The sequence below is a fragment of the Lissotriton vulgaris genome, chromosome 1_2, assembly GCF_964263255.1.
Source record: "Lissotriton vulgaris chromosome 1_2, aLisVul1.2, whole genome shotgun sequence".
Classification (NCBI taxonomy): domain Eukaryota; kingdom Metazoa; phylum Chordata; class Amphibia; order Caudata; family Salamandridae; genus Lissotriton; species Lissotriton vulgaris.
Window position 1 is genome coordinate 314,866,529 of NC_141686.1, and position 12,615 is coordinate 314,879,143.

The window sequence follows — 12,615 nt, forward strand, 5'->3', positions numbered from 1 at the left end:
GCAGGAGTATTGCGTGGCGAAGTGGAAAACGTTTTTGTGCATTACTGCATCTCTACGCAGTTACACACCTTTAAGTTTTCTCTGCAGGAGACTTCCTCTTACCTCCTGCACCTGTACAAGGCAGGCATTGTCTCCACTTTTATACTATTTGACTGCATTTGCGGTGTACTTTTAGATCCGAAAGCAATCCTCTTCTTAAGGTCCAAAGACACTGCATGCACCTGTGTGGAATCTGTGTGGTTCTCGCTAGACTCATGGGCCCTCATTTCGAACCCCTACCCTTACGTGACCTGCATATTATCTTGGAAGGTGGCTTTCCTGGTCTCAATCGCTTCCTTCAGACGCAGGAGTGAGCTTTAAGCTCTTACCGTACAGGAACCACTCATCTAGGTTAATAAAGATAGGGTAGTTCTTCTTACGAACCCCAAGTTTCTCCCCAAGGTTGTTTCACCTTTTCACATAAACCCGACCATTGAGCTGCCGATCATTCTCAAACAGTCTGTAGCAGAAAGGCCCCTTCACATTTTGGATGTTAAGTGGTCGCTCATGTATTACATTGATAGAAATTAGCCTCTTGGGCAGTCCAAACGTCTTTATATAGCCCTTGTTAATGCCCACAGGGGCCTTGCCAGCTTTAAAGCTGGCATTGTGAAGTGGATAGTTAAGTAATCCAGACTTGTGATTCCAGGGCAAACTGCCCTTCCCCTGCTCGCCGTAGAGCCCACCCTCCATACAGAAAGGGCACCACATTAACTTTTTTTAGGTGACATCCATTTAACTGATATCTTCAAGGCTGCAACTTGGTCAACACCACAGACCTTCACCAAGCATTATAGTGTGGATGTTGTAACAAATCAGAAAGCTTTAGCTGGTCAGGCCGCCCTTAGCGCATCGCAAAAACAACAAGTGATGGACTGAATGTGGATCAATGTCACACATTCCCCCAGTCAAAAGATCTGGGCCCAAATCCATCGTTTTTTAGCGCATCTGCAGCATCTATTTACTAGCCACTTCTCTGGAGGGGAACTGCTGAATTGTCACTGCAGACCATATTTATTTACAGCTACTCACACAGTGAATTAAAAAGATTACTTATCCGAAATCACCTTTAGGTAGCATGTAGTGCCACCCTCTTCCCCAAAAGCCAGCGATGACCTCCGATTTTAATTTTTATATTCTCTTTACTATGCACACCACACTGTCTTCTACACTGCACTTCACTTACACTAGTCTCCCCCTCTGAGTTGAAAGCCATCTGAGGTGGAGCCTATGTACTGGTGCCTTGTGGACCAAGGATAGTCACAACAGCTCTTGTGATTGATTTCTTCAAAGAAAATCAAATTTCAAACATGTGGGCCCAATACTGCGCGGCTCGAGCATGCAAATCATGTATATCTACCACACCACAGACAGATTGTTACAGGGTAAGTAACATTAACCTTTCGTGACATTGGTTTTGAGGATAGAAAGTATATAAAGCTAGCCGACGTGTTAATGGTATTTACTCCTATCTGTAGCTAAAGAAGTGGGGATGCCCCACTTTACATAGTGAGTAAGAGCTCCCCTTCTGTGTCTCACAGGGTTTGTGGGCTGCACATTTGCTCATTCTAACTTACTGAGTGAGACGCTGAATGCTCTGACCACCACTCGCATCCTTCAACCGCCACATGCAAGCTGTCTGTTCCTCGTTGCTCCTATGTTACGTGTGTTTTTTGTTCATCTCACTTCATGTTGACCAGTCTTACTGTGTCTCACGTGGAATCCTAATGTGTTGGTAAACAATTGCTTACAGGCCACACCAGTGTGTCCAGATTCTTGGAATACCAGACTAGGCTTTGGCTTGTATACGTTCCAGGCTGGTATTCTTCTTGGAGGCCCTCCCATGGTATATATTAGCCTGTGAAGACCCATATCTAATGGAACTTTTCCCACACATCAGTCGACTTACGGTGGCCCATGGGGAGGCTGGGCTGAGTATGTTACTTTCAATGCAAATCATTCCACGCAAGGAGTGATTTTATAATTTAGGGAAACGCAAGCATAAATGGATTAGTCAGTCCTCTTCTTTTCCTTATCCTCAAGCTGACACTATAGTGCTTTGTTAAACGATATAAATTTGGAGTCCCAAATCTCTTGTTCTTTAACCTCCACTGTGTTCTAATTGTGAAATGGCGGCTCGTGCGTCAGTTCTGCACTTTTCATCTTTGTTGACTTCAGTGGTAATGGGAGCTGGTCAGCTCTGTTTCCAGCGGTCTTGAACCTCAAAATCGCGAGAAAGTGTTGCTTTAAAAAAAAAAAAGTAGGGAACAGTTACTCACATATGGCTATTTGAGCTTGAATCTGGTTTTATAGAGCTACACAGTGAAAATCAAGGATGCTGTTCCCCCAGCTAGTTTGGTATTTCGAATTTCAGTAAAAGTCATACCCAGTGTGTTTTAAGTCTTCCCTGTAGTGCCTTTCTTATAGTGACTCTCGTCTCCCTACAGTTGAGCGGTCCTAGTTTACGACTGTCATTCGAATCATCAGATAGGATTTTGCTCTTTACCGATTTTTTTTTTTTTTGTTGAAAGAAAAAGCTATTTACAGAAAATAATTTCTGTAAAAGGCCTGGTCTCTTGAACTTTTCAGTGTGGCTCATGCGAACCGATCAGCGACCTGGCAGGAGCCATTCTCTGATGTTGCTGTAAAGCCAAGAGCCCTGCCCCTACTACAGAATCTAGTTGAGCCTTCAAGGAGTCTAGTTGTTCAGGCCTCTTAAGAGAGGGTAAGACCCATTGTATATCTGAGGCTTCCAAAGATGGCTACGCATCTAAATATATTGATACCACTAATCAGAAGATATCCGCATCATACAGTTGACTGCTTCCCGTAGTCTGCGTTTCATGCTTCCAACAAAGTACTCCTCGCCACCCCATGGGAGGGAGACTTGCCTGATTTGCGATTTCTGGTAGATACGGGGTGATCCTCTTTGCAGCTAGTCAAAGCTAAACTACACACACCAAGGCAAAAAGGTACAACCAGTGTGGACATAAGTGGTGATGCTGTCAATGGGTATGGTTTTTGTAGACCTGCTTAGGCTTTAAAAGGGGTGAACCTACAGGAAAAAAGCTGTTCGAGGCATGTGGGCTGCTAAATTCATATCTTAGCATTAGATCGCCGCCTAGTGTTGGGTCCGGATGATCGCACATTGTTGTCCTGGAAGAGTCTTCGAAGTGTCCTGAGATAGGTGGCTCCTCCCCTGGACTACAGTGCGCATGGGCATCGGCTCCATCCCCAGATTGTTTTTTTCCGCCATTGGGTTCGGATGCGGTCTCGACGTCTCTCTGTCGGAACCGAGAAAACATAACTTTATTCGGCCAAAAGGCCTTGTATTTCTTACGTCGGTATTGTTTGCGTGCGGTCTCGAGTTCTTCCGTCTCTCGGAGCCGGAATCAGCGGAGTTTTGCTCTTCGGACTTCGAGGCCTTCTCATCGCGACTCGACAGCAACTTTTCCGGCATGGAGCGGAGTCCTTTTAAACTCTGTCCGCTCTGTGGGGCCAAATACCCACATATAGACGCGCACCCGGTCTGTAACAAATGCCTTTCACCAGACCATAACGAAGGAAACTGCAGAGCCTGTGCAAGTTTCAGGTCCAAGAAGACACTCAAGATTCGGCGCGCGGTGCGCCTGGAGGCCTACCAAACGGCCCCGGAACCGGACGACATCTTCGACGACCAAGAAGAAGAGGGCCTGAGCCGTCATCTTCAAATCTCCCCGCCCGAGTCGGAGGTCGAGGCGGATCCGGAGGACGACGACGGAGTCGTGGATCAAGGCCTTGAAAACGTCGACGAGGTAGGGGACGTCGAAGAAGTTTATGGGGCCGTGGAAGATAGCTCAGGGGATGAGCTATGCCCCGAAGTTTACGGACATATGGAACGGGTCACGGGATCGCCTGTCGGCCTTACCCAAGACCCCGTCGCGCAAGCCACGGCCCCGCCTTTAGGCCCGGCCACGGACTTACTTGCTGCGCAGACGGTATCGAAACCGAAACTGAAACATACGGTATCGACTACACCTGAGATGGCCGAACCGAAACCGAAACTGAAACTTAAGGACTCCAGCGTCCCTAAGATGGCGGCCGTACCACCAAAATCAAATAAAAACGCTGCTTCATCGACTCCCTCGACCTCCGGTCCACAGAGATCGAAGAAATCTGTCGATACCACCGTGTCAAAATCGGTGCCAGAGGAGGGATCCTCTAAAAAGGGCGGAACGCACAGGTCAACTGCTACGACGCCGGCAAAGCCCGCCAAGGACAGCGGCACGGCTCCGACGCCAACTGGGAAGTTGGTCGGACGCGTGGTAGAAACGGAGCCGTCGAAATCGCACGGATCGAAAGCTGCAACATCTGCGCATCGATCCAGGGCCTCTGGGGCGGCGGACGCAGCATCATCGTCCAAGACTCTAAAGGGCCAACAGAACGTCGGATCCGAAGGCAAGATCAAGGATTCCTCGTCGGTGCCAAAGGCAACTGCGAATGAAACGTCCCTCGTCGCTGCTTCACTACAGAGAATTAGGGAGAAAGCCGCTTCTTCGTCGGCGCCGACGCCATCGCCACAGAAAGCGATAGACGTTCCGGTCAAATCTGCCAGTAAACTCCTCTACCTCCTGCCGCCAAAAGAGGCGCCGAAGGCTTTCGCAACAAAATCGGCACCGAAGAAGTCAGATTCTTCAACGGCAGGGGCATTTTCGGGTCGATTAATCGACTCAGAAGAGGATTCGGAGTGTTTTATCGACGCTAATACAGGCAAATTGACCCTTTACAAAAGGAAGATAACTTCGCAGCCGGTGGACTCCTATGTCATCCCCCTGAAGAAGAAAAAGTATCCACAGGACGCCTCAGGCCTCATGGAACCTATCCAGTCCCCTCCAAGAGGGAGCCCAACTCAGTCTCCAGACCCCTCTGACGGTGAGGGATATGGTGAAGATGACCAATACACTTTCCCAGCTAATGAACCAGATGCACAGCCGGATTCATTTGATGACTTTGGGGACCAAGACACCCATAATGTGGGACAAGACCCACAGCCTTTCAGTACACGTGCATCCCCAACTGAGGATTCTGCAGGTTTCCATGCACTCATTGAAAGGGCAGCTGCTAATCATGATGTGGACATGCATGCTGACCCTGTTGAAGAGGATTTTCTATTTGACACTTTTACAGTTTCAGAAAGAAATGTAAAGACACTGCCTATGCTCAAGGGGGTCCTCAAGCATGCGGCGGACATCTTTAAAGAACCTACCAGGGCGAGGGTGGTCAATCCACGTATTGAAAAAAAGTACAGACCAGCACCTGCAGACCCTGCATACATTCGGGGACAGTTGCCTCTTGACTCCCTGGTGGTCGCAAATGCCCGGAAGAGGGCCAACTCCCAAACAACGGGTGAAGCTCCTCCCCCGGATAAAGAGTCCAAGGTGCTAGAGGCAGGAGGCAAAAGGGTAGCTGCGCAGGCTGCCAATTTCTGGCGTATTGCAAATACACAGGCACTATTGGCACGTTATGATAGGTCGCATTACGACACCCTAGAGCAAATTGTGCAACACCTGCCTCCACAGTTTCAAGAGGGCACCAAAATGATTATACAGGAGGGACAACTAATCTCCAACGCAGCCATAAAGTGTGCACTGGATGCCGCGGACACAGCCGCTAGGACCATTAACACTAGCGTCATGCTGAGACGACAGGCGTGGCTCCGCATATCGGGGTTTAAACCTGACATTCAGACAACCATACTTAATCAACCAGTCAATCCTGATAGACTGTTTGGTCCAGATGTTGACACCACCCTAGAAAAAATTAAAAAAGACACCGAAACTGCCAAATCTATGGGGGCCCTTCAATCACAACAGTTTTGTGGCAATACTTTTCGTCGCTCAGGTGCACGTGGAGTCACCAGAGGACAAATGGGTCAGCAGTCACAATTCTCTAGAGGTGGAGCACAATCCTCGTACCCCAAACAGAACAAGGGGGGCTACAGAGGAAACAGCACCAGAGGACGCGGCAGAGGGAACAACAACTCACGCGCCTCTACCCCAAGCAAACAGTGACTCTCTGTCACTGCCCCCCGACCACTTAACACCTGTCGGGGGGAGACTACAACAGTTCCTGCCCGTCTGGTTCAACATCACCACAGACAGGTGGGTGCGACAACTTGTTCAGTACGGTTATTGCCTAGAGTTAAAATCCACTCCACCCAACATTCCACCAAGGCAAAGGCCTATGTCCGCAGAGCACTTGCACTTATTGCAGCAGGAAGTGGTGGTGATGCTGCAAAAAGGAGCAATCGAGCTCGTGCCAGTGGGGGAGGAAGGCACAGGGGTATATTCCCTGTACTTCCTTATTCCAAAGAAGGACGGTTCTCTCAGACCAATTCTGGATCTCCGTCCCCTCAATCTGTATATACTGTCAGAACATTTCCATATGCTTACACTGCAACAGATTCTTCCCTTGTTAAACCAAGGGGACTTCTTAGCAACCTTAGACCTCAAGGATGCTTATTTCCACATTCCACTTCACCAGTCCCACAGAAAATACCTCAGATTCACAATCCAAGGCAGGCATTATCAGTTCAAGGTCCTACCCTTCGGAGTCACGACGGCCCCAAGGGTGTTTACCAAGTGCCTGGCGACAGTGGCAGCGCACCTCAGGAGGCAGAACATCCATGTCTACCCCTACCTGGACGACTGGCTTGTTCAAGCCAAGTCGGAACAGCAGTGCGCCGCAGACATGTCAACCACCATTCACCTCCTTCACGACTTGGGTTTCTCGTTGAATTACCCAAAGTCGCATCTTCAGCCGGCACATGTCCGGCAGTTTCTAGGTGCGACAATCGATACCCTGACGGCCACAGCTCAACCAAACCAAGTCAGGATAGAGAGCATGCAATCTCTAATCCGAAAGTTCAGACAACAACACTCCCTTCCTGCGAGAGTGTTCATGCAGTTGATAGGCATGATGGCCTCCTGCATCTTCATAGTCACGCACGGTTGCATATGCGCCCGCTCCAGGAGTGCTTAGCGAATCAGTGGACACAGGCTCAGGGACAATTAACAGACCTAGTGTTGGTTACCAGTCGGGCATACGACTCTCTGCATTGGTGGACTCCACACAACCTTTGCAAGGGCCGACTGTTCCAGGAGCCAGTGCCACAGATTGTCCTAACAACGGACGCATCTCTCCAGGGATGGGGAGCTCATCTGCTCAATTTCACAGTGCAGGGACTATGGACAACGCAGCAGCAGAAGATGCACATCAACTATCTAGAACTGATGGCGATCTTCATGGCGCTCAAGTCCTTCATTGTACATCTGTGCAACAAAGTGGTGTTAGTCCGGACGGACAACATGACCGCGATGTACTACATCCAGAAGCAGGGGGGCACCCACTCACCGCAGCTGTCTCATCTGGCTCAGAGCATGTGGAAGTGGGCCATTCAGAGGAACATCTTCCTCATGGCGGAGCACCTCCCAGGGAAGGACAATCAGATGGCGGATCTGCTCAGCAGATACAGCCATCAAATGCACGAGTGGGAGATACATCCATCAGTACTCCAGCCGTACTTCCAAAGGTGGGGTCATCCAGAGATAGACCTGTTTGCCACAAGGGAGAACGCAAAATGCCAAAGCTTCGCCGCCAGGTTCCCACACCCGCAATCGCAGGGCAATGCGATATGGATGAACTGGTCAGGCAAATTTGCGTACGCTTTTCCGCCGACACCTCTGATACCACTGGTGGCGAAAAAACTAAGGCAGCACTCGATGACACTCATCCTAGTTGCTCCAACGTGGGCGCGCCAGGCCTGGTACACCACGTTCCTCGAACTCAGTGGTTCCGCATCAAACACTGCGCCTCACGCCCAGGCTTTTAACGCAGAACCATGGAGAAATTCAGCATCCAGATCCGCAACAGCTCAACCTGGCGATCTGGCTCCTGAAGTCTTAGAGTTTGGGTACCTCAACCTACCTCCTGAATGCATGGACATCATCAAGGAGGCAAGGAAACCAACAACCAGAGCATGCTATGCTGCAAAATGGAAGCGTTTTGTCATTTACTGCACCACCAATGACATCAACCCGCTAGATGCATCTATCCCTAACATCATTTGCTACCTGTTGCATCTTTACAAGTGCAAGCTAGCGTTCACTTCGATTCGGATACATCTATCCGCCATCGCAGCTTACCTTCAGAATAGGCAGCATCTCTCTCTCTTCAGAGTGCCTGCCATTAAAGCTTTCCTTGAAGGTCTGAAACGAGTCATTCCCCCAAGAACACCGCCAGCTCCGGTGTGGAACCTCAATGTGGTCCTCACCAGACTGATGGGTCCACCATTTGAGCCACTACACTCGTGTGAACTACAATTCCTAACGTGGAAAGTAGCTTTCCTGATTGCTATTACGTCACTGAGGCGTGTTAGTGAGCTACAAGCGCTCACAATACAAGAGCCATTCATTCAAATTCATCCAAATAGGGTAGTGCTACGTACTAACCCAAAATTCCTTCCAAAGGTGGTGTCACAGTTTCATCTCAACCAAACTATAGACTTGCCGGCATTCTTCCAAAACCCGCAAACGGTGGCGGAAAGAATGCTCCATACGTTAGACGTAAGGAGGGCGTTGATGTACTACATAGACAGGACACAACACTTTAGGAAAACAAAACAGCTTTTTGTTGCCTTCTCACCACAACACAAAGGCAACCCGATTTCCAAAGCAGGAATAGCCAGATGGATTGTTAAGTGCATCCAAATTTGTTATCACAAGGCCAAGCGCACTTTAACAATACCCCCAAGGGCGCACTCCACACGCAAATTGGGGGCATCCATGGCTTTCCTAGGGAACATTCCTTTAGAGGACATTTGCAGAGCAGCCACGTGGGTTACACCACATACCTTTACAAAACACTACTGTGTTGACGTGCATTCCAAGCAGCAAGCTGCTGTAGGACAGGCTGTTCTCAAAACACTTTTTCAGGTTTCTGCAGCTGGCACGGGCAACCGCCGCTGATGGAGGGACTGCTATATATTCTATGCTAAGATATGAATTTAGCAGCCCACATGCCTCGAACTGAATATGCTACTTACTAGTATGCATCTGTTCTTGGCATGTAGGGCTGCTAACATTCATATCGCCCACCCTCCTCCCCGGTGCCTGTCGCAGCTGCAGATATACTATTGTATTCAATCATTAGCATGGACATCATTTACACTTTACACTCCATCTTCTGCCACAATGGCGAAAAACAATCTGGGGATGGAGCCGATGCCCATGCGCACTGTAGTCCAGGGGAGGAGCCACCTATCTCAGGACACTTCGAAGACTCTTCCAGGACAACAATGTGCGATCATCCGGACCCAACACTAGGCGGCGATCTAATGCTAAGATATGAATGTTAGCAGCCCTACATGCCAAGAACAGATGCATACTAGTAAGTAGCATATTCATTACAAATGTTCAAGCATACTCTAGGAATAGCTTGCTTTCTGGTGCAGGCATCACTGACGTAGTCTCGCGCAAAAACCACAATTATTAGTTTTGGCATCTGCTCGGATATTTATAGACACTTAATATGCTTTCAGAATGCCATAGCACACATTAGAGGCGGATATTTTTTTTAATACATAATGCGTAATTAAAGGTGTGTTTTATTGCAATTAGTGGAAATGGGGCCTAAGTTGACAAAATAAGGTGAAATAAAATAAACCAGGAATTTTATTGCATATTGTAAACAAAACGAACGGACACAAGGCAGTGCCTTGCCTAGGGGAAGAGAAAATGCTCTGGCACTGCAGGACCCCCAATCCTTCCTGCCAACATACATAATTAACTTGATGACCCAGGCGTTTACCTTGTCAGAGTGGCTATAAAGATGATCCCTTTAAAAAATGTCAATGGTTGTTACAAATGGTGCTTCCTGAAGCCTGAGAAGGAGGGTGCTGTTAAAACAATTCTTGATCTGTGCTTTTTGGAAAAGATTATCGGAAAACTGATTCTGGGGTCATTGTTTTGTGATTTCAGGCACTGGAAGATCAATACTGAATTTTGTCTTAGACAACCAAGGCACACCATTTTAGATAACCAAACACTACTACAAAGTGTTTGGTTAGATGAACAGATTTTTAGTTGTAGCGCTGCAGGTTCTGTACTTCATGATTACTTTAGACATGGTGTCCGATGAGCGAGTTGCAATAAACCCTCTGGCCTCAGTGGCGCAAATACTTCAACAATTTATTGATGGTGAAGACAACCTTTGAGGTAATCTGCGTTTGTTACAGTTTCCACAGAGCTATCTGTGAGCAAGAGTCACTTTTGGCCTGCATGGTTCAAAGTAATTTAAGGCACTTTTGTTATCCACCGGGGACCTTACTTAGGTGACCGGTCGATCAATTTCTGTAGCCGGAAGGAAATGCCCCCTTTAAAATATAGAATATCCAATTACAAGCTGGTAGTGTAGCGTTTTAGGCTTTATTTCCTGTGGTACTGGGCCTTAGAGTGCGAGTCCTGGCAAACTTACTGGCTCTACCTTAAATGAAAAAGAGAGGAGCAGTAGAAGCAGCCATTTAGTATTTGGAATGTGGCAGGTAATGCCCTCTATAGTAGGTAGGTGCCACTTGAGGGTCTGATGGGCCATGGCTGATCAGAGGGTCCCATCACTGGGCTGATTTACCTGAAAACATGCGTTCTAATCCTCCTTTGACTTTCTTCATGGGGACTCTCTGTGGGATGTAATTTGGCTTAGACTGGGCATTAAGGCCTTCCTCCATCTTCCCAGAGTTATGACTCATCATGGGCCATATCTTACTTGCTCTAGATTGGAAGTTGTAGTACTTTGGTAATGCTTTTTTTGGGTCATTTAGTTTGAAAGAGGCCAAACATCTGTGGAGTAGGAAAATTAGGCAAGACCAACATCTGGTGCAGATAGAACCTTTTTAAGCCGCCTCACGACTTTAGAAGGGACACCTATCTGGGTCTGCGGCTGGCATAACTGCAGCACAATCTTGCACCATACAGGGTCTTGCTGGGGTTCTTCTAAATGCGTAATATGGACATACATCAGAAAACATGTGATTACCTTGCTCTTAGCTGCTGTTCTTCGACCCCTCCCCTTGCCGTTTTTTCTATACTCTGGTTTTAGTTCTTGTTATGGAAAAAATAGCGTATTGCTTTAACTGGTCTTCTTTCATCTTTCAGCAGGGCTCTGAAGGAGAGGAGGAGGAGATCCTTAGCACACCGCCTAGCTCTGATGCGTCTGGATCCGATGAGGAATAGATGGTCTTTGGAGAGCAGGCTGAGGTTACACATTGAAGTGGCTTTCCGCAGCTAAAGCAGCCTGAGGGATAGAGTGTGGAAGTCTCTAGCCTGTTTTCCCTTCAGTACGTGCCAGCAATTAACTTCACACCCTTTACTCCTAAAGACAGCTCGAGGGAACTATGTTGGCATCTACGGCATACCCCTGGCTACTTGAAACATTTGCAGAGGTGGACAGACTGCAGGGTATAGACTAAGGGGGTTCGCTTAGCGGTAAACTTTCCTCTGACCCGGTCAGATGAGCTGTCAAATGGTGTGAAGATCTAGAGAAATGGACGTGAGCCACCAAGCCTGTGTTCTGTAATCTTACAGCTGATCTTGTTGTCCTGCCATCATGTGCCAGAGACTCTTTGAACATGAGTAGGCTATGGTGTAAAACAGTGGTACAGATACCAGAAGCCTTCCAGACCTAGGAAGACGTTTATAGTTTCCAGTCCCGTGGACCGAGAACTCTTGCCACATGCCTCGGGGTGCCTGGGCTTGGGACCAGTGCAGCCTTTTGTCCCCATTACGCGCCACACTTCATTGATTTTCCTTGTTTTTGTGCTATGTATGTATTTTCTGCTATTTGGATTTAATAAAAACCTTTTAATAAAGGATGATCTTGGCAGGGGAGAATTCTTTTGTCGTCTTACTTTTTTCTTTCGTGCTCACCTGATTATCAGTGTAAGTTTTATGTTCGAGGCATGTGGGCTGCTGAATTCATATCTGTGCATAGATCGCCGCCTAGTGTTGGGTCCGGATGATTGCACATTGTTGTCCTGGAAGAGTCTTCGAAGTATCACGAGATAGGTGGCTCCTCCCCTGGACTACAGTGCGCATGGGCATCGCCTCCATCCCCAGATTGTTTTTTTCCGCCATTGGGTTCGGATGTGTTTCGGTTCCCTCTGTCGGGACCGATAGTTGTTCAACTTCTAATCGAGACCAAAAGGTCTTTAGGCTGGGCGTCGGTATAGTTGCGTACGCGTTTCTTTTCTGACTCTCAGCTCCGATCTCTTGCTGCCCTTCCACGTGCTTTCGGCGCGGACGGGCCTACACTACACTTTTGCTATGGAGCGAACTCCGTTTAAGAAATGCCCGGTGTGTAACTCCAAATATTCACACCTCGACGTGCACCCTGTGTGCAATACATGCTTGTCACCGGATCACCACGAAGACAGCTGCATGGCGTGTTCCAAATTCCGGTGCAAGAAGACTTTGAAGAATCGTCGGGCACATAGGCTCCAGGCTAGGTTATCGACTGCGGCGCCCCCACCTGACGACATATTCC

General features: G+C 48.1%; 1 protein-coding gene across 2 annotated transcripts in view; it reads left to right on the forward strand.

Annotated features, from left to right (window-relative positions):
* Positions 1–11,963, forward strand: part of SSRP1 (structure specific recognition protein 1) — a 146,509-nt gene extending 134,546 nt beyond the window's left edge. Inside the window, exon 17 of one of the 2 annotated variants that reach the window (XM_086953348.1) lies at positions 11,229–11,963. In XM_086953348.1, coding sequence (XP_086809474.1) covers positions 11,229–11,306 — 78 coding nt within the window. In that variant the 3' untranslated portion in view covers positions 11,307–11,963. The remainder of the gene's footprint in view (positions 1–11,228) is intronic. The other variant, XM_086953349.1, reaches the window with a different exon arrangement.
* The last annotated feature ends 652 nt before the right edge of the window (positions 11,964–12,615 follow it).